Source organism: Larus michahellis, chromosome 15 (assembly GCF_964199755.1).
Source record: "Larus michahellis chromosome 15, bLarMic1.1, whole genome shotgun sequence".
Lineage (NCBI taxonomy): Eukaryota > Metazoa > Chordata > Aves > Charadriiformes > Laridae > Larus > Larus michahellis.
The window spans coordinates 7,669,708-7,692,852 of record NC_133910.1 but is presented as its reverse complement, the minus strand read 5'-3'; the positions used below and the strand labels follow the sequence as shown (position 1 = coordinate 7,692,852).

The window sequence follows — 23,145 nt, the reverse complement described above, 5'->3', positions numbered from 1 at the left end:
CGGGCCGGCCGGTGTTTCCGGGAGGGAAGCGGCGGCGCTTCCGGTGCGGGCGGCCCGGCTGGCGGAAGTGACGGCGGGGTTTGTTGACAGCGGAGGCCGCGGCGGGGGGAGCGGGCCCGAGGAGGACGCCGAGCCCCTGCCCGCCCCCGGGGAGCGGCGCCGGGACCAGCCGGGACTCCCGCCGCCCCCCATCCGCCTCGCCGGGCGGGGGCCTGGCGCCAGGTGAGTGCCGGCGTCCCCCTCCCCAGTCCCACCCGCGGGGATCGCCCTCCTCGGGGGCACCGGGCCTGGACGCCGAGGCCGGGGGAGGAACCGGTGCCCCCCGGCGGAGCCCCCATCCCCTCCTCGGGACTACCGGGAGCAGCCGGGCCGCAGCAGCCGGGCCGGGAGGAGACCCAGCGTTGCCGGGCGAGGTGACCTCCGGGACCGGGAAGGGAAAGTCGCCCCGTGTCGGGGGAGCGATGGCGGGTTGGGGTTTGTGGCAGACTTGCCCGCAGGGCGGTGGAGCGGCTAACGGGGCTGTCAGAGACTGGGAGACCATCGCGGTCTGGTGGTGGCGGATCCCCAGTGCCTGGGGAATAGGAACCCTGGGGCTGCTGAGGGTGTCCTCTTGGGCAGGTGACCTTTTGGAAAGAAAATCTGTGATATAATTCAGTCATCCAAAGGAGCATCTTTACTGCGGGCAGGTACAAAGATCAGTGTGTTCCCCAGCGAGCACAAGTCGTCTCATTTACGATGTCGGTCTCGGCAGGCTGACAAGTTTGGCAATTGCAAGCTTTGCCAGGCCACAATCTCACACTACTTCAGTTTCCCTGCTGTAAGGCAGGGATGGTGTTTCCCTGCACAAGCAGCGATGACCCATCAATTAATAAAAACAGTGTTGTGCAGCTGCAAGATGCCAGCTAAAATGACAGTGCAGTTTTTCTTCAGAATGTAACCTGTGCCAAACTGTGCATTTACATTACATTTGTTATTCTGAAGTTGTTGTAATCAGGTCATGCCAGCGTATATTGTTTGCCCTCTCCTTGGACAAGCCCCTGATGCTGGAAAAGTCAGCTTTGCCAATCATTTTTGTAGCAACAGCATCAACGTTATGTCGTTGGCGTGGAGCCACGGTGAGTCAGGCTTGGCTTGGGGCAGCTGCCTGGAGAGACTGGGAGAGAAGATCGATCTGAAGTCCAAGGTAGAGCGTATTGGCACGGGCAGCCCCAGGAGTGCCAAGAGCAGTCCCAGGCTTTGCATGCCAATGCAGCATGAAATGCCGTAACAATACGCACGTAGCCTACACATGAGCAGTATTTGCCAAAGAGGTCGGACCTGGAAGGCTGTTGATGGGAGAGAGCGAAGCTGCATACTGGGGCTTCCCTCGGGTCCGCGGATGGTGGGAGGGTGCTGTTAGTTCACGGTGAGGGCTACTTCTAGGGGTAGTTGGGTATACAGGCTTTTATATGCCCGCTCCTGTCTCTCCAAGGGACTCGATTCCTTCGTGCATTAAGATGGAAGCAAATCTATTAGAGGAAATAAACTGGAAAAAATATTGGGAGCTGTAATTCTAGTCACTTCTCAATTCCTGCACTTGAATTTTCGGCATGTTTCACATATCTGTCTTTGACCTTTCAAAAAGCACACATGCACTAGACAGCTCATTGCCCATCGTTGGGAAGCGCTGGTGACAGTCTGCCAGGCAGGCAACTTGCTGATCTATTGCCTGTGGAAAGCTGCCTGAGGATAATGATTAGGCATATGTTAATGATTTGTCAGCATCTCTCCTTCATTTACTTTTATCAACACACTGAGCTTATAACTGGAGACAATATTGATCGATGCAGCTATTGACACTCCTGCTTCCATCCCCCTCTGCCCACACGTCATATCTTGAGTCTGACGGAGGAGGGAGAGGCTGGCCTGGATCGTATCCTGTACAAAAGGTCACACCAGCAGCTCTGGGTGCCACTCAGATATCCCTAATAAATCAGGAGGTTGAATGCTTTGCTTTGGTGCTGTTTTACTGTGACGGTTTAACCACTTTCCTCTGTAATAGCCTTCTGCATGGGATTTTGTTGGTGGATCACGGGGAGCTCAGAAGTTAGAGGGCAGCTGATTTCTCCAGGGCTGGCATCAACTAGCTACATTGTGCTGGTCTCAGCAGAGGGGGAACAGAGGATTGTCAGAGCCACAGGAAGGCAGTCCTTGCCCTTTAGTGCTCTAAGCTGCTTGGACAAGTCCCAAGCACTGGCCGTTTCCAGCTGCACGTGATAATAGATTGTCAATGGGAATTTGTTTTCGAGTTCTCTTGCCATCAGTAGTAAACAGTGGAAGAACACTGGCTGCGGGGACCTCCTGTCTGATGGCACAGGGGAACTGGTAGGGATAGCAGAACATGTTTCCCAACTGGTTCAGATCTTCCTGTTGATCTTGCCTTTCTGGAAAGATTTTCTCAAGCAAGCTTCAGGCAAAATCTGCGAGAGGGACTCGTTCTGGAGGTGAAGCAGATTAGTCTCCAAAGCAGACACAGTGCAGAGCGCAGGACAGCTTCCTCCCACCTGCATTCCCTTAGCTGGGACCTCACAGCCAGTGAGACGACACTCTGCTCAGTGGCTCATTTCATCCTTGACTTCGCTCTTGATTTAACTGCAAAGGAGAGGGCTGGGGATTATGGATTTCCTTCTTTTTCAAAATTGAATACCTGCCATCTTACTTATTTTCGTTGTTTGTAGCACATGCATCTCAAAGGTCTCTGAGATATCGTGGCACCCTTGAGGAGTTGTAGTTTCGTGTTATTATGACCCCAGCTCAGGACTCAGTGACCCAGAAGAGCAAGTTACACCCTTTGAACTGTTTCTGATCAGGATGTTAAGTACAATTTTTGTGATTGCTGAGTTTTTGGGTTTGTTTTTTACCTCAGCATCTGCTTTTGCTTGAAGACCTTTTGCCTCTTGAGCCAAAACCAGCAGAGAACCTGTCTGAGATCCCCACTAGAAAGGCTGTTGAAAGCTGTAGATCAGAACACAGTGGGTCAGAAGGAGTTTGGGGCTGGGGCATGATCCTGCAGGTATAGTTCCCAAAGATGCTTATAGGAAGGAGAAACTATTGACCAAATTCAACCAAAGCCAAGAGACAAATCAAGTTTGTTATCTGTGCCTACCTCTGCCAGTAAGGTTTTGTCCACTGACACTAGAATGAGATTTGGGCCAGGGAGATGAGACCTGGGGTGGGTGTACTGCAGGAGCGATCCAACACGGCCGTTCCTCCATTGCTGAGCAAGAGCAATTCTGCTTATCTGAGGTTTTTGAGAGGCTTCTTTCCGCCTTGGGTTGATTCCTTGGCCAACTCTTTGTCCCTGGCACTGAAGCACACCCTCAGAAGAAGAATTAACAAAACACAGAAGGAAGGAGGGAAGAAAAGAGTTTTGATTTCCAACTTGCGCTGCCTTTGTGTTTGCGTTGAAATCCATTCTGCAGCACAGGCATCTGGCATCAGAAGGCCAGGAGCCCAGGCTGCCGGGCAGGCTCAGTCACAGCTGTGCTTCTGTCTCCCACACAGACCATTTGGTGCCTGAATTTGAAAGGTTACCTCGTCCACAGCCTTAACTGATCCTTCATAGGGGTGTCATCGCCCAGGCAGTGGCTGAACAGAACATGTGAAAGGTGCCTGATCCACCCTGGTGCCGTTGTGGACATTGATTAAGATGTGGAAATGGAGGTAAAACTCTTCCATCTTGTACTGATGCTGCAGCAAGGAAGGAAAGAGAGATCACTGGAGACACAGACAAGTGTCCTGATCTTCACAGCTGCAGGATAAAGATCAGAAACGGAATATAGTTAAGGACATTTTGCAACAACTTCCCCAGCAATGGCTGCTCAGCTGTGTTGCAGGGGAGAATAACTGACTCCACAGCACCAGTGTTCTCACTCCAGCAGAGACATACTTATTGATAAGACACAGGTTTTACGTTAAAAAAAAAACCACGTTTCCACGCAATTTTTTTGTGCCCATGGAAATATATAGAAGGGTTCACATTAGGGTTGCTTCTAATGTGATATCATCTTTTGAAAGTGAAATGGCACTGTTGGTCTTCAGTTATTTCTGCTAAATGCTTCCGAGACTCCAGCGAGTCTCAATGCTAGAGCCATGAGATTTTTCAAATAAGAAAATAGACAGGAATAGCATCCCCTAATTATCTGCCTGGCCCATCCTTCTTTACCCTGTACTAAAAATTAAGAAGGACAAAGCATCTTGCCTTTTTCCAGGTCAGTCACTCATACTTTTTTGTGATAGATTTGAAATGGTTTGGGTGAGCGTGTCCCAGGGAGCTGCAGGTACAGATGTCCAGCATGTGCTTTACACTGCGCTCAGAGGGAAGCCAAACCAGTCTGTGTGTTTCCCTCTAGCTTCTGATCCACTTCACGGTCTAGTTCAAGGACTTGTGTGAAGCTTCTGCGTTGGCGCTACAGAAAAACATTTAGCTTGAAGATGAAATTTCACTTGGAACGATGGCAAGCAGAATTACAGGCACGAGATACGGGGCCACCAGATCCCACTGGGGCTATCCAAAGGATCATCCCAACAGTAAATTTTCTGGTGGCTTATCCAACCCGCCCTGAAGGAAACCAAGCAGTGTGGTTTCTGCCACTTCCCTTTCCAAGGGCCTTTGTCAGCCAGATAAGTCCTGAATGAGGAAGCATTTTCTTGCTGTGTAGCCTCACTTCCAAACACATTTCGTGTTAACTCATTCCCACAGTGTCCCCTGGGGGTGGGGATACCGGGGAATTAAGGGCATACTGCCAGAGAGGCCAAAATGCTGCAGGGTCTTTTGAGGTCAACAAGTGATGGGCTGTAAATACAACTATCAGCATCCTGCTGGTGCAGCAGCTTTGCAGGACACTTGCCAACGGACCTTTCTCAATGCATCTTTTTTCCCCCCACTGCTTATAGGTGTCCTGATGTCACTGTAAATTCATCCTGGAACTCCATTTGAGGAAAGAATCTACTGAACCAAAAGCTTCCTTCTGCTCTTCCCCTTCCCATAACTTCCCTCAAGATGGCATCTGACAGCCCCGAGTCGCTAATGACCTTGTGCACAGATTATTGTCTTCGCAATTTGGAGGGGACTCTCTGCTACCTACTGGACAATGAAACACTCCGGCTCCATCCCGACATCTTCTTGCCAAGCGAGATTTGTGACAAACTTGTCAATGAGTACGTTTCAGGCCTGTGGAGAAGCTGTTGTGTGGTTTGGGAAGGAGCTGGGAGCTCAGGGAAGGGAGAGTGTAGTTCTCTAAAATAGAGTGATGGGAAAAGGGGGAAAAATGGGGAAGAATTCGTAGGGCTGTGTTGTTGGTTTTTTCCAATTGATCTTCGTATTTGAAATAAGGATTTGCATTGCCTTCAGAAGGAAGTGTCCCCAGGAGGTATTGTACTGCTATGAATCATTCTAGTTTCTGCGGAAATCACCATTTCCACATAGGTAAACCCGAACTGAAACAGTCAGTCACTGCGTCTTCCAAGAACATCAATAAGCAACAAAGGAACCTTCCCATTTCCCGCCATTGAAGCATTACAACTCTCAAACCGTAGAACTAAGAGCGCAAAGTGCTAACAAATGTTAAATTTTAAGACTGCTGCTCCCATAGCTTTACAAAGCAACCTGTTTCCAGGGATTTGTAATTCGGCTATCACAGTCTCTCTTGGCTGAACTCCTGCCCGCAAAGTCTGGCGGAGAACCTTGGCCAGCTAATTTTCTGAAAATGAAAAATCAAATTACTAGCTTTAAACAGCTAGGGGGGGGAAAAATCCCGGAGTCTGTGCTTGCCAGAATCCAGTTTGCTTACACACACACAACCTTGCACAAATCTTTGCCTGAGATTTTCCTGAGGATTGTTAGTTCTGCACAATAAGAGATAGTAGGGCAGTTCCTATTACCCCAAAGGCTATTCTGGATGATCCGGAGGGAGTCTGCATGTGCTTACGCGCTTGGTCATGTTTTCTCATAACCAGTGAGGGCGCTAGAGCTGTAGTTGAGCCTTTGTACCATGCTGTGCTAATGCCATTGCTCCAATACAGGTATGTGGAGTTGGTGAAGACGGACAGTGTCTTTGAACCCCATGAAAGCTTCTTCACCCTGTTCTCAGACCCCCGGAGCACCAGGCTGGCTCGGATCCACTTGCGGGAACAGATTGTGCAGGACCAGGACCTGGAAGCCATCAGGAAGCAGGTGGTATTGCACTGACTGCCACTTCACATAGCAGCACTGCTGCACGGGCACCAGGTAGAATCCCAGGCACCCAGATATTCCCAAGACTCCATCCTTCACCAGCCAAATTTTCTTTGGGAGAACCTCAGCTTCTCCCTTCTCAGCTCATAAAGCCACAGTAGAGAACATAATGGGGACATTGGTCAAGTTGGGTGATATGTGGTCTCAAGCTGTCCCAGTGGGAGGTGGTGAAGCAAACAGGGTGGGAACTACCTGTGAAATATTTCTAACTTTGATTTCCCATCTTCCAGGATCTTGTTGAGCTCTACTTGACTAACTGTGAGAAGCTGACAGCCAAGAGTCTGCAAACATTGGTGAGCTTCAGTCACACACTTATCTCCCTTAGCCTCTTTGGCTGTTGTAATATCTTCTATGAGGAGGAGAACCCTGGAGGCTGTGAAGATGACTGTTTGGTGAACCCCACTCGCCAGGTCTTGGTCAAGGACTTTACTTTTGAAGGCTTTAGCCGCTTGCGCTTCCTGAACCTGGGCCGCTTGATCGAAGGGGTAAATGTGGAGACGTTGCTTCGGCCTTTGGCCTCCCTTGCAGCTCTAGATCTCTCTGGGATCCAGCTGAACGATGTGGGATTTCTGACCCAGTGGAAGGACAGTCTGGTTTCCTTAGTGCTTTACAACATGGACCTTTCAGAGGAGCATATCCAAGTGATCGCACAGCTTCGCAAGCTCAGGTCAGCAGATCTGTTCTTCCTCGTTTATCCTTTTCCCACTGATAGGGAAAGATCTTTTAAGAGTGCTCTACTTGCCTGCTAATAGAGAGCCACCCACTGTTAGTTTCAAGTTACAAACCTTCTCATGAACAGGCTCACTCATTGACTGATGATATATATCTGACATGCCTAAAGCCAGCCTGCATTTTGCTTGCAAAAGGACACTGCTTAGCAGAAACTCCTTCTTGAAAAAACAAAAACCAAAACCCACACACCACAACTGCACACAGCAAAGAAAGAAAAAAAAAAAAACAACAAACCAACCACCCCTCTGCAGCCAAACAAAAAAGAATAGCTGAATACCCGGGAGATGGCAAAAAAAAAAATACTACAGATGTGTACATATACTAATGTAGCAATAATCACACTGTGAAACTCAGTCCTCCAAACCACTTATCGAACAGGAATGTCCAAAGTTTAAGCCTGGCTCTGAGATAAAACTAGGAAAAACACTGAGCTGAGACCGTCTGCTCGCTGTGCTCTGTGGCAGCACACTGTGCATGGATGGTGCAACCAAGGGAACGAGCAGCGTAAATAAATAGGCACTCCTGACCTAACAGCGTTGACAGTGAAATGACTTCCTGAAACAGAGTTGAGACAATTGCTATTCAAACTGCACAGTGGTATCAGGAAAGGGATCCAGGACTTTCCAAACCAAAGAGCCTTACCATTCACACGAAGGCTGCTTTGCAATGGCTTTAGTATAATCTCTACTGGCTGCGGACACTAGGGGGTACCATGTTAACATATGAGCTGGGAGTCTCAGGGAATGTCCTGGATAACATTTTCTAAACCCAAGTACTTTAACTCCCAGGGACTTGCAGTGAAACTTGGTCTACAACAGGTGGAAGACACTTTTGTGAGCGGGATGCTGGCTCCTGTCTTAGGCAGTTTAGAAAAGTCTCTCTCAAGGGTCTTAGCTGCTGCTCGGCAGGCAAGAGCAGCCCCTGTCCTGTAAGGGACCCCACCTGCACACGATGGCTGGTCAGCGTGTCCCACCACTCCTGTAGTATCAGGGTTTCCCCAAAGCTTAAGCATTTAAATACCTGAATGAAATCAGGGCAGCATGATAGCCTGGGGTGGAAAAAAAAAAGGTAAGATGTAAGCAGACAAAAACTTGTGTGAGTTAATTTGTGGGATGAGGTAACATTTGTTTCTGGAGATGCAAAGATCCTCTGGTGCATCTTAATCACCAGGCAGAAATGCCCAGGTGGCTGCTGTGATGGAGCTTGGGAAAGGCAGTTCCTGAGCCTGGAGCAATTTCCTTTGTGATGTGTGGCCAAATGAGTCATTGTGCTCCATTCTAAATAGACCTCTACCAGATATCTGTGCTTCGGTTAGACACAGGGCCAGATTCTGCTGCCAGATCCTACAGAACCACATTCCTGTGTCTTGTGAAGGAAATAATAACAATAATAAAAATAAAAAAATAATCACACTTAGCTCATCATCTTTCTCTGGTAGGAAGGCAGAAGCCCCAGCTAATGTTTTCCAGGCTCTGAGCTGCCCTCTGTCATTTGCAGGCACTTGGATATCTCCCGAGACCATCTGTCCAGTTATTACAAATTCAAGCTGACCCGGCGGGTTCTAAACCTGTTTGTGGAAAACTTGGTAAACCTCACTTCGCTCGATATCTCAGGGCACACCATGCTGGAGAACTGCACTATCCCAAGCATGGAGGAGAAGATGGGCCAGACAAGGTAAGGAAACAGCAATTACTGAGGTTTTGGCAATAAAACTAGTGTTCTTGCATGATCACAGAAGTGGACTGGCACATCCATCAGATGACATACAGTCAAGTTTGCAAATACTTTGGATCAGTGAAATCCACAGCCCTTTTCTAAAAGGAAGTGTTCACTCCAGCTAGCGAATTTCCAGGGCAAATGCTACCAGGGAAAGCTGCGCTCTGCCTGTGTGAGTTCTTCCTGCTGTTTCAGTGGAACGCATTTAGTCCTTCACTCCGGATCGCCTGGGATGAACATCTAGTGTTACGTTTAGAAGCTAACTGGTGTAGGACTGAAGTGTAGCTGTTACTCTGGTTATGGAGTGGTACAGTCATAGTGAATGGAGAGCTGTTAGATGTCTCTGTGGCAGAAGACACCCGAAGAAACACGGTACCAACATGAGTGATCTCTTTCTTTTTTTTCCCCACTCAGTATTGAGCCAGCAAAGAGCAGTATTGCTCCCTTCCGGGGTCTGAAACGACCACTCCAGTTCTTGGGCCTTTTTGAAACATCTCTCTGCCGCCTGATGCATATTCCAGCCTACAAGGTAATGAAGCCGAAGAACATTGGCAGTAGGCACTTGGTAGAAGTTAAAAGACCATGAAAATTACTGTCTGCCAGTAGAGTAGGTTCTTAGGGTCTTGGGTGTGACAACTGAGCTCTGAACTTTCAATAGCTGTTTGATAATGCAGGAAAACTACCAGAAGGCAAGACCTGTGCCTCACATAGTTTTTACAAGCGTTAAAAAACATGCCTCTTAGAGAAGGATCCAGAAAAAACATCCTGGCTGAAGGATCAGGATGTAAAGGATTTAAGGAGAGAAAAGGAGTCTTACTTGTTAATAACATCCTCCTGCCCCAAAGATGCCATTTCTTGTCCCTGTGGGCTGAGAAGTGACCCTTTGCCCTGCTAGTAGGATTAGGCCCAGGATGAGAGCAGAGGGAAGTTGTACCCTTCTGAGTTCCCTTCTCATGTTGTTTTTTCTCCTTCGTAATTTATTCCCTGACTCTTTTTGTTCCCCCATGCCAGGTGAGTGGAGACAAGAATGAAGAGCAAGTCCTGAACGCTATTGAGGCTTACACTGAACACCGGCCAGAAATCACTTCCCGGGCCATCAACCTCCTTTTTGACATTGCCCGTATCGAACGTTGCAGCCAGCTGCTGCGAGCCCTTCAGGTAAGACCCATGTTAGCATTTACCTCACCCTTACCAGGGAAATTTTGCAGTCCCAGTCTTTTCTTCACCCTGGGACACCATATCGGGCGATTCTGGAGAAAGTTCCAGTAGTGGGTACCTTCATTCCACAAGCACGTTCCTGCAACGCCAGGGCCACGCGTTCCTTGCAGGCCTGTAACAGTCTTTGCCCCACACAGCCATAACAGTCACTCCAAGACTCAACAGCAAGTCAGTGGCACTGAAGCTTCATGTTGCTTCTCTGCAGCTGGTGATCACAGCCCTCAAGTGCCACAAGGATGACAAAAACATCCAGGTGACAGGCAGCGCCGCGCTGTTCTACTTGACCAACTCCGAGTACCGCATGGAGCAGAGTGTAAAGCTGCGGCGCCAGGTCATCCAGGTGGTGCTGAATGGCATGGAGTCCTACCAGGAAGTCACAGTAAGAGCAGCCCAGTTTCCTTCGGTTCCCATAGTCCTCCTTCCCCATATTAAGTTTTTAGCCTGGTGGTAGCATCTGGGCCTTCTAAGCCTCCAGCATGTGAGCCAAGGGAGACACCAGAGGAGCTATTGACCAGATTTGCTCCTTGTCTTCACTCAGTGATGGGGATTACATGTTCTCCAGACGTTCTCCAGAACAAGGGGAAGAAAGTGATGTAGTAAGGCTCCTTTTTATCTGATGCTAGCGGTCAAAGGGTGTATATGACACACAACATGGATGTCCAGCACCAACTGTGGTGTGAAAAGGGTGCGGGCATTGAGGGTGTTGAGTCAACAGAAAGAAACATTATCCCAATGCACTGCACTGGAAGCTAGCTGACACAGTGATGCCTCTGGGCTGCAGAACAGCAACTGCTGCATAGAGAACTTAGCTTTCCCACTGGCTTGGAAAGCGATGGGCACTGGGTAATTGCGTAGCCCTGTGAGACTAGAGTGACAGGGAGAGAGAAGAGGGTACTGATAGAGCATGGCTAATGTGCAGTGCTAGATAGGAGGAGGGTAACAGGAATTTTAGTGGTTGTAGTCAAGCAAGAAGATGGTTTCAGTACAGAGCAGCAAGGGAACACGAGGTGATGGGCGTCCATGATTTTTGTAGCCACGTGATCCAGCGTTTACTTCCTTTTGACCCAGGTACAGCGAAACTGCTGCCTGACACTGTGTAACTTCAGCATTCCTGAGGAGCTGGAGTTCCAGTACCGCCGAGTCAACGAGCTGCTGCTGAACATCCTCAACCAGAGCCGGCAGGATGAGTCTATCCAGCGCATTGCTGTGCACCTCTGTAATGCTCTGGTCTGCCAGGTGGACAACGATCATAAAGAAGCTGTGGGCAAGATGGGGTTTGTCATGGTTGGTATGGTCCCAGGGTGTCTACTTATCCTTAACCCAGGCTAGCACAATTCCGTTGCAGCAGTGCACCAAATGCATCCAGCCAGTGATCCAACCTTGCAGTATCACAGGAGGGAACTAGTGTCCTAGCAATGTCAGCCTTTCCTGGAACCTGCCCCTCCATGTGACATCTTTTACTGGCTTGCCAGCACTGGAAGTCATGATCTCAGAGAGACAGGCTGTCTGCGAGAGCAGGGAAGCAGCGTAACCTTATACCTTACCCCTTCACCACACTATATCATTTCCAGAACTGGTACCACCTTGTGACTAGCTCCTTCTGATCTCCCCGAGTTTGCATCAGCTTCCCAACTCACATCAACCCATACCCCTCACCTTTTTAAAGGGCTACAGAGAGCACCGCTTTGGTGTAGTTGTACCACATTCCAGACTTTGTCATACAGATAAGAACTGACTTGACTGCAAAATCACCAGCTTGGGGACTGTGACATAGTTCAGCTCTGTGAATACAGCATTAAGCATAACCCAGTCCCACTGGTTTAGAGAAAGAGATACCAAATAGGTTCTTTACAAAGGCTCAAAACTGCATACGCCTGCAAATTGGCTGTAGCAGCCCTGCAGTACTACAGCAGTTAGTTTTAGCTCTGTGGTTCTTGAACTGTTTCTCACTCTTCCCCTTCCTCTGCCCACAGACAATGCTAAAGTTGATTCAGAAGAAGTTGGCTGATAAAACGGTGAGTGTTTCCCCCAAAAACATACGCATAGAGCATTTTCTCTTCAGTCTGTCTTAGGCATGGACATCAGTACAGAGTGCCAGTTCAGCTTCTCTAACAAACACAAGACATCTCAGCAGATGCTGCAGAATTTCCCACCCCAGAGTGAGGGCAGGGGAACGTGACAGGGAGGCAAAAATATTAAACAAGAAAACCCACTTGCTGACAAGTTGAAAGCAAGTAACAAGTTTTTCTTACCTCTGGGGCCATTTAGGGTGATATCAGAGAGGAAACACAAGCAGTTGGTTTGCACTGGGCTCCCACATTAGCAAAGCTCTGTTTGTCTCTTTGGCTCTGTAGTGTGATCAGGTGATGGAGTTCTCCTGGAGTGCCCTCTGGAACATCACTGATGAGACCCCCGATAACTGCGAGATGTTCCTTAACTACAGTGGCATGAAATTGTTCTTGGAGTGCTTGAAAGTGAGTACGCCTGGTTTCCACTAGAGAAGTGCTGATATTAGCAATGGAGGTGCAGGATCCCTGGCTATGCTAATCCATAAGCAGTACTTCCTGTGTTGCACAAACAGAAACAAAAAAAGCTTGCACTTTTTCTCCTTTTTATCATCCACCCACCCAACCAGTAGAAGAACAGAGAAACTTACACTCAACTCCTCTTTCCACGTTTTGCATGCAGTCCCCCTTAAGTAAAGCAGCACTGAACAGTGCACCCTGGCCCCGAGTCTCTCATTTCACGCGCATCTTGAGCACTAGAGATCCCATTTGGTATCTGCTCAAGAACCATTAATGACTACTCAAAAATACCCAGCCTTTCTAGATGTGCGGTATGATCTTCGTCCAGGGTTGCTTGTTCTCAGCGTCACCACAGCCCTGCTCTTCTATAATCCTGTTCTTTGCTTGCTTAGGAGTTCCCCGAGAAACAGGAGCTGCATCGCAATATGCTGGGCCTCTTGGGCAATGTAGCAGAGGTGAAGGAGCTCCGCCCACAGCTCATGACCTCCCAGTTCATCAGTGTGTTCAGGTGAGCACCTGGCTAACGAACAGCTGGGCTGGAGCAGGGTGAGTGCTCTGGAGCTCTGCTCCTGAGTCACCTGGAGACTTTCAAACCTTTAGTGCATCAGCATCTCTAAATGACCTCTTCTTTCTTGGCAGCAACCTGCTGGAGAGCAAAGCAGATGGGATTGAGGTATCCTATAATGCCTGTGGTGTGCTCTCCCATATCATGTTCGATGGTCCAGAGGCTTGGGGTATATGTGAGCCCCACCGAGAGGAAGTTGTAAAGAGGATGTGGGCGGCCATCCAGAGCTGGGATATCAACTCCAGGAGAAATATCAATTACAGGTGAGGAATAGAAGAGTTTGGTCTGCCCACCTAGGATCCAGGATTGTCACAGGAAGAAAGCACCAAGAGAGAGAACGGAAGAGGTATAGCTGAGCGCGGAGGCTCTGTTCAGAGTGAAGGAGAAGCACCCTCAGGGACGTACCCTTTAGTGAGGGTTTTACATCTTCCTTTGAAACATGTTACGTAGGCTGCTGAAGTTGCCTGGCAATTCCTATGGGAGAGGTGTGGGAGCCCAACAGAATTTCTCCTACGTGTTTCTGGTGAAATTGCATAGTTCAGGAAACCCACAATCTGACTATGTAGGACATGCCTAAGCATTTTCCTCTGAGGCTGCTGTCCTTTGCATCTCCTTAAGACTGTTTGCTTCTGAAAGTCACATGGATTGCTGTAGCTTTCACTCTCCTCTGGGGGATATTTACACACAGTTCCCAGAAATCCCTTCAAGGGTTAATGTAACTGGTGGAATCCTCCAAAGCCCTTCCTGTAAGAGGGTATCTGGTACTCTGTATTCCCATAGTGCCTGGCAGGGATCCAGAAAGAATGGCATTCCAATGCCTGACACATTATTGTTGTCAGAGGAAACACTGCGATCGTTGCACATGAGCAGCCAACTTTGGCTGAGTATAATTTTGCTTTGGCCCCTCTACAGAAGGATTGGTGCTGCCGGGTTTCAGCTGTTGTGAGGAAGTGACTGGCAGAGGATGGAAGTTGATTCCTGGACTCGGTTGCATTCGTTGCAGCTATTCATCTGGGCAGCATGTTTATGCTAAAGTGGCAGGGCCGGTAAGCCTGCCAGTACTGCCATGTGACACAGACGTAGTCTTTGATGTGCCGATCTTTGACATGCCAATGGATTTACTGCTACGGTATCTGTGAGCACAGAGTTTGTATTGCTTTGAGTGGCAAATGTGCTGAAAGAAGCAGCTCTTGGATTTTTAACAAAAAATTTTTTCTGCAATATTTCTTTGCAGGTCATTTGAACCAATCCTTCGACTTCTTCCACAAGGGATCTCCCCAGTCAGCCAGCACTGGGCTACCTGGGCACTGTATAACCTGGTCTCTGTCTACCGTAAGTTTCCTTTTTGAAATCACACCCGTGAAAACTGTAAAAGCTGAGGGCATGGATCTGAGCATGTTAGCAGAAAAAGTCTTCTCAGCTTAGCTGTGTAGGTAGAGAGAACCTTCTTTGACTGATGCAGGAAACGTCCAGGCGGCACAGCCAAACAAAAACCAATGAGGCTTAGCGTGTAGGAAATCCCTTCGATGTTTTGATCCTTCTGGCCTTGTTCTTATGTTCTCAGCCATTTCGTGTCTGTTGTTTTCACAGCCAGGGCACCCCTAGCACGCTGGCTCCATAAAAAAGGAAAGTTTTGTGGCTTCTCGAGCCACAGGCTTCTCCTTCCCCTCCTGCCCCCACCTTTATACCATTCCTGTGAAGGTTCACAAGGACCTGCTTTTTTCTTTTCTCTGCAGCTGACAAATACTGCCCACTGCTGATCAAAGAAGGTGGGATTCCCCTTCTGAAGGACATGATTAAAATGGCCTCAGCACGGCAAGAGACCAAGGAAATGGCCCGGTAGGAAACCAATGCACTATCATCAAACATTCTATTTAGCTTCAGTTTAGTTTTTATTCTACTACATCAAGTAAGGCTACCAAAGAAAGGCCTGTACTGATGTGTATGATGGGTGAGAAGCAAACACCAGAGAAGAGCAGGAAAAAGAGGATGAAAACAGAAGACTAGAGAGGTGTTTACAGCTGGGCAATACACACAGATCATTCAGGGATGATGGATGCTGGGCACAAGTTGATTATAGAAGTGGGTGGTTGGACAGGGGAGCCATGTTGCTCATTGCATCTCATGCCGACAGTTGCCAGTCATCACTATTCTCCATACTTGTGTGGGCTCCCTGTCCAGAATCATACTGGCCTGTCCCTAAAATTCCGGACCGCACGGTTACAATGAGAGGATTTTTCAAAAGGTGGAGAGACTGCATCGCCTTTGTGAGCTTCCCCAACTTACTCTGTGGCCTTTCTTTGGAGTCATTCTTTCAGAGTTTTAAAAGCCAGCTGCAGTTTCTAATCATTGGCAAGCTGAGAGCTGTGATTTCATACCTGCAGGATGAATATAAAAGAGAGGTAGAGACTGGCTGGGAATAGGTCCCTTGTGGGTGGGCAGCAGGCATTCCCCACAGCTGAAGGTGGCTAAATGCTGGAGGTGACAAGCCTGCGGAAGACTCTCACAGTTAGACAGGTTGCGTATGATAATGGGACGGCACAAGAATGGTAAACGGAGAGAATAGGAAAAGCAGGGAGAGATGACAGCAGAGCGAAGGACAAACATCTGTATGCAGGTGTTTGCTGATGTGTCCAAAGTTACGGGATGATTTGGATATGGCGGTGACGAATGAACAGTCACATATGGATCTGGTTGTATGCTAACATGAAATTGCGAGGGGATGAACTGTGAGCTCTAAGCTGCTTTTGGGGAGAATACTGGTTTTGACACAAATATCGGTTGATGCGTATCTCAGAAGAGACTGCCTGCTGCAAATAGTGTACGTTTACATAGAGCTCAAGCTGTTGGACAGTTCTTACGCTACTGTCCCACAACTGTCATGCAAAAAGCTTTAAACTAAACCCTCTCTCCTTGTCCTTGTTTTATCCATAGGAAAGTTATAGAGCACTGCAGTAACTTTAAGGAGGAGAACATGGACACTTCCAGATAGAGGCAATCATCTAATGCCTCTTGCCAGCACTGTATCCAGCTTCTCTCTAATTCACTGTATATAGGGAGGACTCTTTCTTACCAACTCGCCTGTTGGAAGGAAACTTTATGTGTGTGTGTGAGACCCTCAGTAGATGAAGGTGAACAGGGGAGGGGGGAGGGACTTTTTGCACAACAAAATGCTTTCCTTAAATTAGTGGACTTTTTTGTTATGAAGTTTCAGGTTGAAGTTCTGTGTGTATGATTTCTGTATAAAAAGAAAACAAAAAACAAAGACAACTACATTATGTATCTTTTAACCTTTTTATTTTAGACCACACAGAGAGCCTCAAATGATCATGAGCTTGAAGACCTAGTTGTGTGATCGCTAGTGTGACATTTTTATTTCCCACTTTTTAGAAAATTCCCTTTTGCTGTATTGCATGAGGTCCTGTAATGTCTGCAAGAACACCAGTCCTGAATTGGTATTGGCTGCTCAATGGGGTTACAGGCAGCAACAAGTTATTTATTTGGTTAGAGAGGCTGCGGGACACGATACCAGAAAGTTAGACTGACCTTTTTAGTGATATTTTTAAATGGAGGAAACGGGAAAGAAAGATCCTTCAAGTCAATTCACTCCCGTAAGGTTTTTTTATGGAAGACTCACATTAATGGAAGCATTGCTAACTGTATGTGGGTCATTTGGAAGTAAGACGTTCCCAATAAGGTCAAGAGGTCTGTTTTGTCCCCTTTGGCGGTAAGGTAGGATCTGCCGTCCCACCCAGCCTCGTAAGGTCAGGGATGACCAGTAAAACCAGTTACACATACTTGCTAACACAGAGCTTGTCTCTCTAAGGGAGTCTGTGCAAAAAGGAACAAGGTTTGTTTACAAAGGGCTACACATCTTCATTCCAGTCCTTCACCACCTTTTTAGTTGTGTTCTATTTATGCGGAAGGACTACAAATGCCAGAGTGCATATTTCCCCTCTGCGTAATAAGCTCTACCAGGCCCCAGTCCAGAGCAGCTTCTACCCCTTGTGCAAGTCCCAGTAATGGACTGGAGCTGTTCTGCTCTTTTTTATTCTGTATCAGTGCAAACCACGCTTGGTGGCAAAGTAGTCTCCCTTTATAGGAAGCTCACTGCAGCACAAATGCTGTAATTGGAAGTGCTAAAGTCCTCTTCTGAGACTGGGGAGTCTCCAGGAACCGTTTGGAGGGCGATCACATAAAATAGCACCTCTTATTCCACCGCAACATCTTCCCCCTCTTCTGGGAAGCAAAAGACCCTGGTTTTATCTGACTCCCACTGGCACTTACAGTGCAGTCCTGCTCACATCAGCAGCATTGCTCCACTTTGCATGATGGAGTGAGAGTCCCACTGAGGCGGTCTTCCCCTATAAGACTCCAAACCTCTAAAGGCTCAAGAAGCCAAAGGCCAAGGTTTGCCTCACAGCCAGGCACTCAACAATATGGCGCGCGGTCCATCCTGAGCCCTCTGCTTGCCACGGTTCTTTCACAATTCACAAATCTTCCCTTAGAAGGGATTTAGAAAAGATTTTATGTCTGGTAGCAGTAAGAGGAGACCATGGCTGTGTGAGCTGCGACATTTCAGGCCTCTGAGCACAGTAACTCTCGCTGCTCTCCCCTTGTATACATTGCTCTCAGATTTGACTCGCTGCTATGAGGTTCTTCTAATGCTCAGAGCTAATGTTGTCATTGCTGAGCACATTATAGACAGATCCTAGATACACAAACTGACACTTTAAATGACAGAACACAGCTGCCCTGGAGAGGTTTACTTTTTCTGCCAATATGGTGTTACTCAATGTCTTTTTTTTTTTCTTTTTAACCATACGTCATCTGTTTTGATATTGTGAGATCTGTACTTTTTTCTTTAAGTATTTTTCAAACTTATATATATTTTTGTGTCACTTTTGAATTGTTTTCATACAGTTTGCAAAACTTGACGAATTATACTTTTTTCCAGTTGTTTGATTGAAATGTATTTTTCTCTCCCTTACTCCTGTTCCCCAAGAATTTGCGTCCCTATGAGCTTTGAGACGGGGAAGCTTATTTCAAGATCTGTTTTCTGTATAACATTTGCTACTCTTCCTTCTAGATGCAAAACTAAGAGAGGCTGCAAATACTGCCAACCAGCCTCGGAGCATTAGGGGAGTCAGGCTTTGCTTGTTTAGTTCTCCATTTAGTGCTGCTATCCCTTTGAGGTTGTTTCACGCGACAGTGCCACACACTAGGCTTTCTTCCTTTCTACTGCCCGTATAGTGAAAGCTCCTACCGCTAAAATCTTGAATCACATGACAAAGGCCACTCAAGATTCTGATTATGGTGGCAAGGTGGGGGTGAAGCAGAAGGGGACACATCACAGATGTGAGAGGTATCAGAAATCCGTGTTGGGGAGACAGCTGGAGCTCAGGATCTCCCGTCTCAGCTACAGCAGACCTCAGGCTTGCACTGTAATCAGAGCCAAACAATCAGGCTTTATGCTGAGATTTTGGCACAACTACATCAAAGTTAACGGACAACTGATGGCTTGGTTCCATCTGCCTCAAGACACCAAAGGTTTGGGTTTTTCAAACCCTGTAAGTTCAGCTGTTACTGAGGTCTCACCCGCTGCAAGCTGGACCATGGTATCCCAAACAAACAAGATCCAAGCTGCATCAAACCTTTGTTTCACACTGTAAAAATAAGCCCTGTCCTCATCGCTCACATACCCTCATCAAGCTGTACCTGAGCCTGAACCAGAATAAAAAGATTTCAAATTCCCAGCAACATGTAGATTACTGGAGACAGGCCAGCCGGCCACAAAAGCTTAACTTTCTGAAATCTGTGACTGATCCCAGGGGGAGGGGGAGCTATAACTGCCCTGTTACAGCTAGCTACACAGAAGATTTTGAGTCAGGCCACCAGAAAGGTAAATTCCTGAGACAGCATTTTAAAAGAAATAGCATCCCTGCTAGAGTAACATGAGCTTTGGCTACAAGCTTCAATGTCTTCAAGCCAGCAAACTTTGTGAGCTGAAAAATAGCATTTCCCTTTCAGTAAGGGGCAAAAAAAGAGAAAGTTACCCTCTGAGCACCTGAGTGTAATCCAGGAATTCCTGTAATCGAGAGTTTGAAACTAGTTTGTACCTCGGTTTCCCTAACTGAAACAACAGGCATTGTTGCACCCCACGCAAAACGCATGTACCATGACCTGAAAGCACCTTCTGGAGGCAAAGGGGAGTTAATGAATTGCTGCTGTAGATCCAATGCTCAGGACAGAACAGGATAGCTGACTGCAGCCATCATACCAATATTCTGCAAAGGAGGGGAGAGGGAAGTAGCTGATTTTCTATGAAGGTCTAATGTAAAAGGGGAAGTTGGATATCCTGAAATGCTTGACTCTTACAGAGAAGCTTCTCAGGCCTTCCAGCTTTGCTGGAGCAAAGGAATGAACTGGGAGACCTCAACTCAGAACTGTAGAGCTAACGACCAATTCTGCCCAGAAAACTAGAACAGGGTTCTATCTGCCAAATGAAAACCCACATGGGGAGAAGTTCATAGTATGTAAAGATATGACAGAGGGGCTTCTTGTGCTCCCTAGCTGTTGCCCCATTCAGATTCTTATTTGTGTTTTCACTACTACATTTCCTTTAACATTCACAAGCTCGGCAAGCAGAGCACGAGCACAAGTCAGTAGTTCTCTGCAGAGACTGGGACACCAAAGGAACCCTCTACCTTGATTGTATGTAGTTTCCTTCCTGGCTGGAGGATGTGTCCTGGTTCGGTGGCCCGTCAATGATACAGCAGTCCTCAGCATGCAGGCTGTCAGGTGTCTGCCGTTTTCTCTGGAATAGATAAGAGAGCAAATTGGTGGGCAACTTTCCACAAGTGCTTCCATTTGACAAGATCTGTGGGAGGAATTGCTTATAATAATTGGCATTTACTTGTGTGATGTTTAACACCCAGCAGCACCAGACTTTCTCATCTAGACCAAGCCAAGAAAGTTTAGCGCTGATATTTGTGTCAATTAGTAACACTGCAGATAATTCGTCTGCCCCATCTGCATGATGGCTGCTATTATCCTGCACCTACGTACTGGCTGAAATGATATCTGTTCAGTGCTGAATCCTACCCAGCTTGTCAGCTTGGTTGGGCTTCTGCTGCAGTCACTCTGGTCTCTGCAAAAGATGAGTGGGAAGAAAAGTCTTGGAGCTGTGAGCCTATTTCCCTCTCATCACTTGAAAATGGCAATTAATTACCAGTAGGACAAGAGCTATAGGGGCACTGCATTCAGGCACTACTCCATAGAAAATACATTTTCTTGAGACTGTTTAGGGAGGAGCCTGCCACAGCTCAGGTGTTGGAGGGTAGCTTGTGCTGGGAAAAAAGAGAATTAAAAGTAGGGAAACAGCTGGTCTCCATGACAACCATGTGTATGAAGCACAGAGGGTAATGGTCATCAGGAATGGATGAAAAGCAACATGGGGGCTGGATGAGAAGACAGCACTTAAAAAAAAAAAAAAAGGAATGAGGGAGACTTCCTGCTGAACTGAAGCACTTCTGCTTTAGCAGACTATATTTTGATTTCATATAATTGTCACTGATTCTCTCTGTAATTCTTTTCTTGTTTAAAAAAAGTTTTTAAGCTAACTAAATATGTATTTCCTTGTTTTGCTTAAAGAAAATAACCTCAGTTATAATGAGCAAGCGTCTGCTTTTACTCTGTTCATTGACCTGCCTAATGTTGAGAGGCCTGGTTCAAATGTTAGTACATGGTGAAACCAAGCAAAAAATAATAATGCACAACTGTTGCTTCCTTACAATTCTGAATGAATTAACTTTTCTGTTGTATCCATTGGATACCCGCTGTGTATTAAACCTAGTGCTTAACAATGTCTTCTTCCTTTGGTCTATGAATGTGGTTTATTTAGATACATTACTGGTCCATTTGCTGTCATATATTTCATTAAAAATGAAAGGAACTGCCATGTGTTGACGATGCAGTTCAGTGGCTTTTCCTTTCATCACTCCAAGGGATACAATACTGTTTGTCAATAGAAAAGAGGCGTGGAGGAAGAGAGTATTGTTATGAAATTATGTGAGAGGAGAAAAAAAATCCCAGAACAATATTTGACTGTACAGCTTGTCTCTGAACTCTGTAACGGATCTGCGGCTTGCATTCCACAGCCTAAGCTTTGTAAGTGGTCAGAAGCTGAGTACTCAAGAAAAGACTCTAGCTTAAAACAGTCAATCTGCTTTAAGGCCAGCGTGACTTTCTTCTTAAGACCCTGCGAGGGTTCAACTGCCAGTTAATTCAGTGGTCATTGTAAATTCTCTAAAGGATCAGACTCTAGGTGGCTGATGTAGGAGGAGGAATCGTGAAACTGAACTGCCTCTAGGGAGCTGAAGATGTACCACATTGTAAGAGTACAGAGGGATACCTCAGGCTTCCAGCAGCATGAAATTCCTAGCTGGAATGCCATAAGAATCTAGATTCTCCGCTCAGAAACTTGCTAGTAGAGACTTTCTGGAACTAATCCTAATTTCAACCAGTCATTTAGGTTGAAACCCTTGAGACAAAGATGAACTCTGATCTCTGTAAAACAAGTTTCAAAGCTGTAAGAAAAGATAAAAACCGTAACATGCACCAAATTATTCTAATCACAGAGAGAGTGAGAATACATTCCTTAGGACAGATTATTCTAGAATACCAAAATGTTTCTACTTTGAAGTGGGTAATATTGTTACTACTCAAATTGCCTTAATTAAGCATTAAAATCTACACCCAGAATGGAAAGACACTACCCACCTTTTTTTTTTTTCTGTTTGTAGACAGAGCCTGATGTTACTGTTCTGAGGTTCCTACTGTTATGAAAGGCTTCCTTTATAAGTCAAGGAACAGAACAATTTTCAGGATATTTAAAGCAGGCAGAGAGTAGCTGGCCCATCTTGCATATGTGAGCTTTGACAAGCACTGACGCAGTCTATGAGGTATCTGAGGGAGGATTTCTGTAGGTTTTGCATTTACCTGTAACAAAAAAAAAAAAGAAAACAAAAGGATTTGAACGACTGTTGGAAATTTAGACTACAATTTTTATTAACATTTCAACACAGCTGTCTCAGGTAAACAATTTCAGTGACATGTGCAGCCAGGTGCTTTCCTGGAATCAGCAGGTGGCCACTAACACTTAACAGAGACTAAAATAAACAAGAACACCCCATTTGTGGTCAAACAATACCAAGGAATCTGCTACTTTTCAGGTGCTGGAGGATAAATTTGCAAAGAATGTGTTTTTTCTTTCAAGTTTTTACTGGGAAGGAAGGTAACAAAAGCAGCAAGATATATCTATGTTAAAACTGAAAAGGGATTAAAGAGAAAACACTGATTTAATAACTTTTACAGGCCTACAGTGAGATTCATCTCCCCTAAATAGACAGACACTCAAAGCGTAAACGCGTACATCTAAGCTAGACTTCTTGGCTTTTTTTATTGTTAGCAAGAGACAAAAACACATCTAGGGTGCAATTCAACTCCTTTTAGATGTCTGCTTTCAGATGAGCAGGCCCATTCTCCAGACATGCCGGTTTCCCCTCTGCTGCTGCTGAGGAGTCTAATGGCCTGGCTCCGACACCAATGCCTTCGCTGCCACATCCCAAGTTCGATCAAATCCCACACTGGCGGCGGCTCCTACTGAAGTTATGTCAGACGTTTTACAAGCTCCATTTGCACTAATAAGGCTGTCTGCATGCACTCAGCCAGGCACAACCTCTGCGTTTCTCCCTGGGTGGGGGGTGTAAATCAACAGGTGAAACAACCAAATTGGCGAGATCAGCATTAACGCACGGCGGCCTCACCCAGCCACCACCGTGAACCCTCGCTTTCCAACGGCGAGACCCCTTCCGTTCCTCACACGGAGACTTAGTGCCATTTGCCTCGGGTGTAGAGGAGTTTTACCTCAGCCCTGCGCTCCTCACAATACCCACCAAAATGAGAAATGGCTGACGGCCCGGGGCACTCAGGGTGAGGGGACAAGCCGTGATGGGAGGCTGCAGGAAAGGCCTCTCTCCTGGGGAAGGCCAGCGTGCAGGGCAAAACACGGCTGGCGGCATGAGGGAAGGAAGGGGCCCGCGGGCCGCAGCCAG

The 23,145-nt window shown here is 46.9% G+C and overlaps 1 protein-coding gene across 1 annotated transcript; it reads left to right on the top strand.

The window, feature by feature from the left end:
* Positions 1 to 84: 84 nt before the first annotated feature.
* Positions 85 to 18,786, top strand: ZER1 (zyg-11 related cell cycle regulator). The gene is made up of 16 exons (XM_074609212.1): positions 85 to 222; positions 4,936 to 5,199; positions 6,064 to 6,214; positions 6,505 to 6,941; positions 8,504 to 8,680; positions 9,137 to 9,251; positions 9,734 to 9,880; positions 10,146 to 10,319; positions 11,009 to 11,224; positions 11,914 to 11,955; positions 12,295 to 12,414; positions 12,858 to 12,973; positions 13,105 to 13,293; positions 14,265 to 14,362; positions 14,767 to 14,869; positions 15,965 to 18,786. The coding sequence occupies exons 2-16, from the start codon at positions 5,042 to 5,044 to the stop codon at positions 16,020 to 16,022; spliced, it is 2,301 nt and encodes a 766-aa protein (XP_074465313.1). The 5' UTR covers positions 85 to 222; positions 4,936 to 5,041; the 3' UTR covers positions 16,023 to 18,786.
* The last annotated feature ends 4,359 nt before the right edge of the window (positions 18,787 to 23,145 follow it).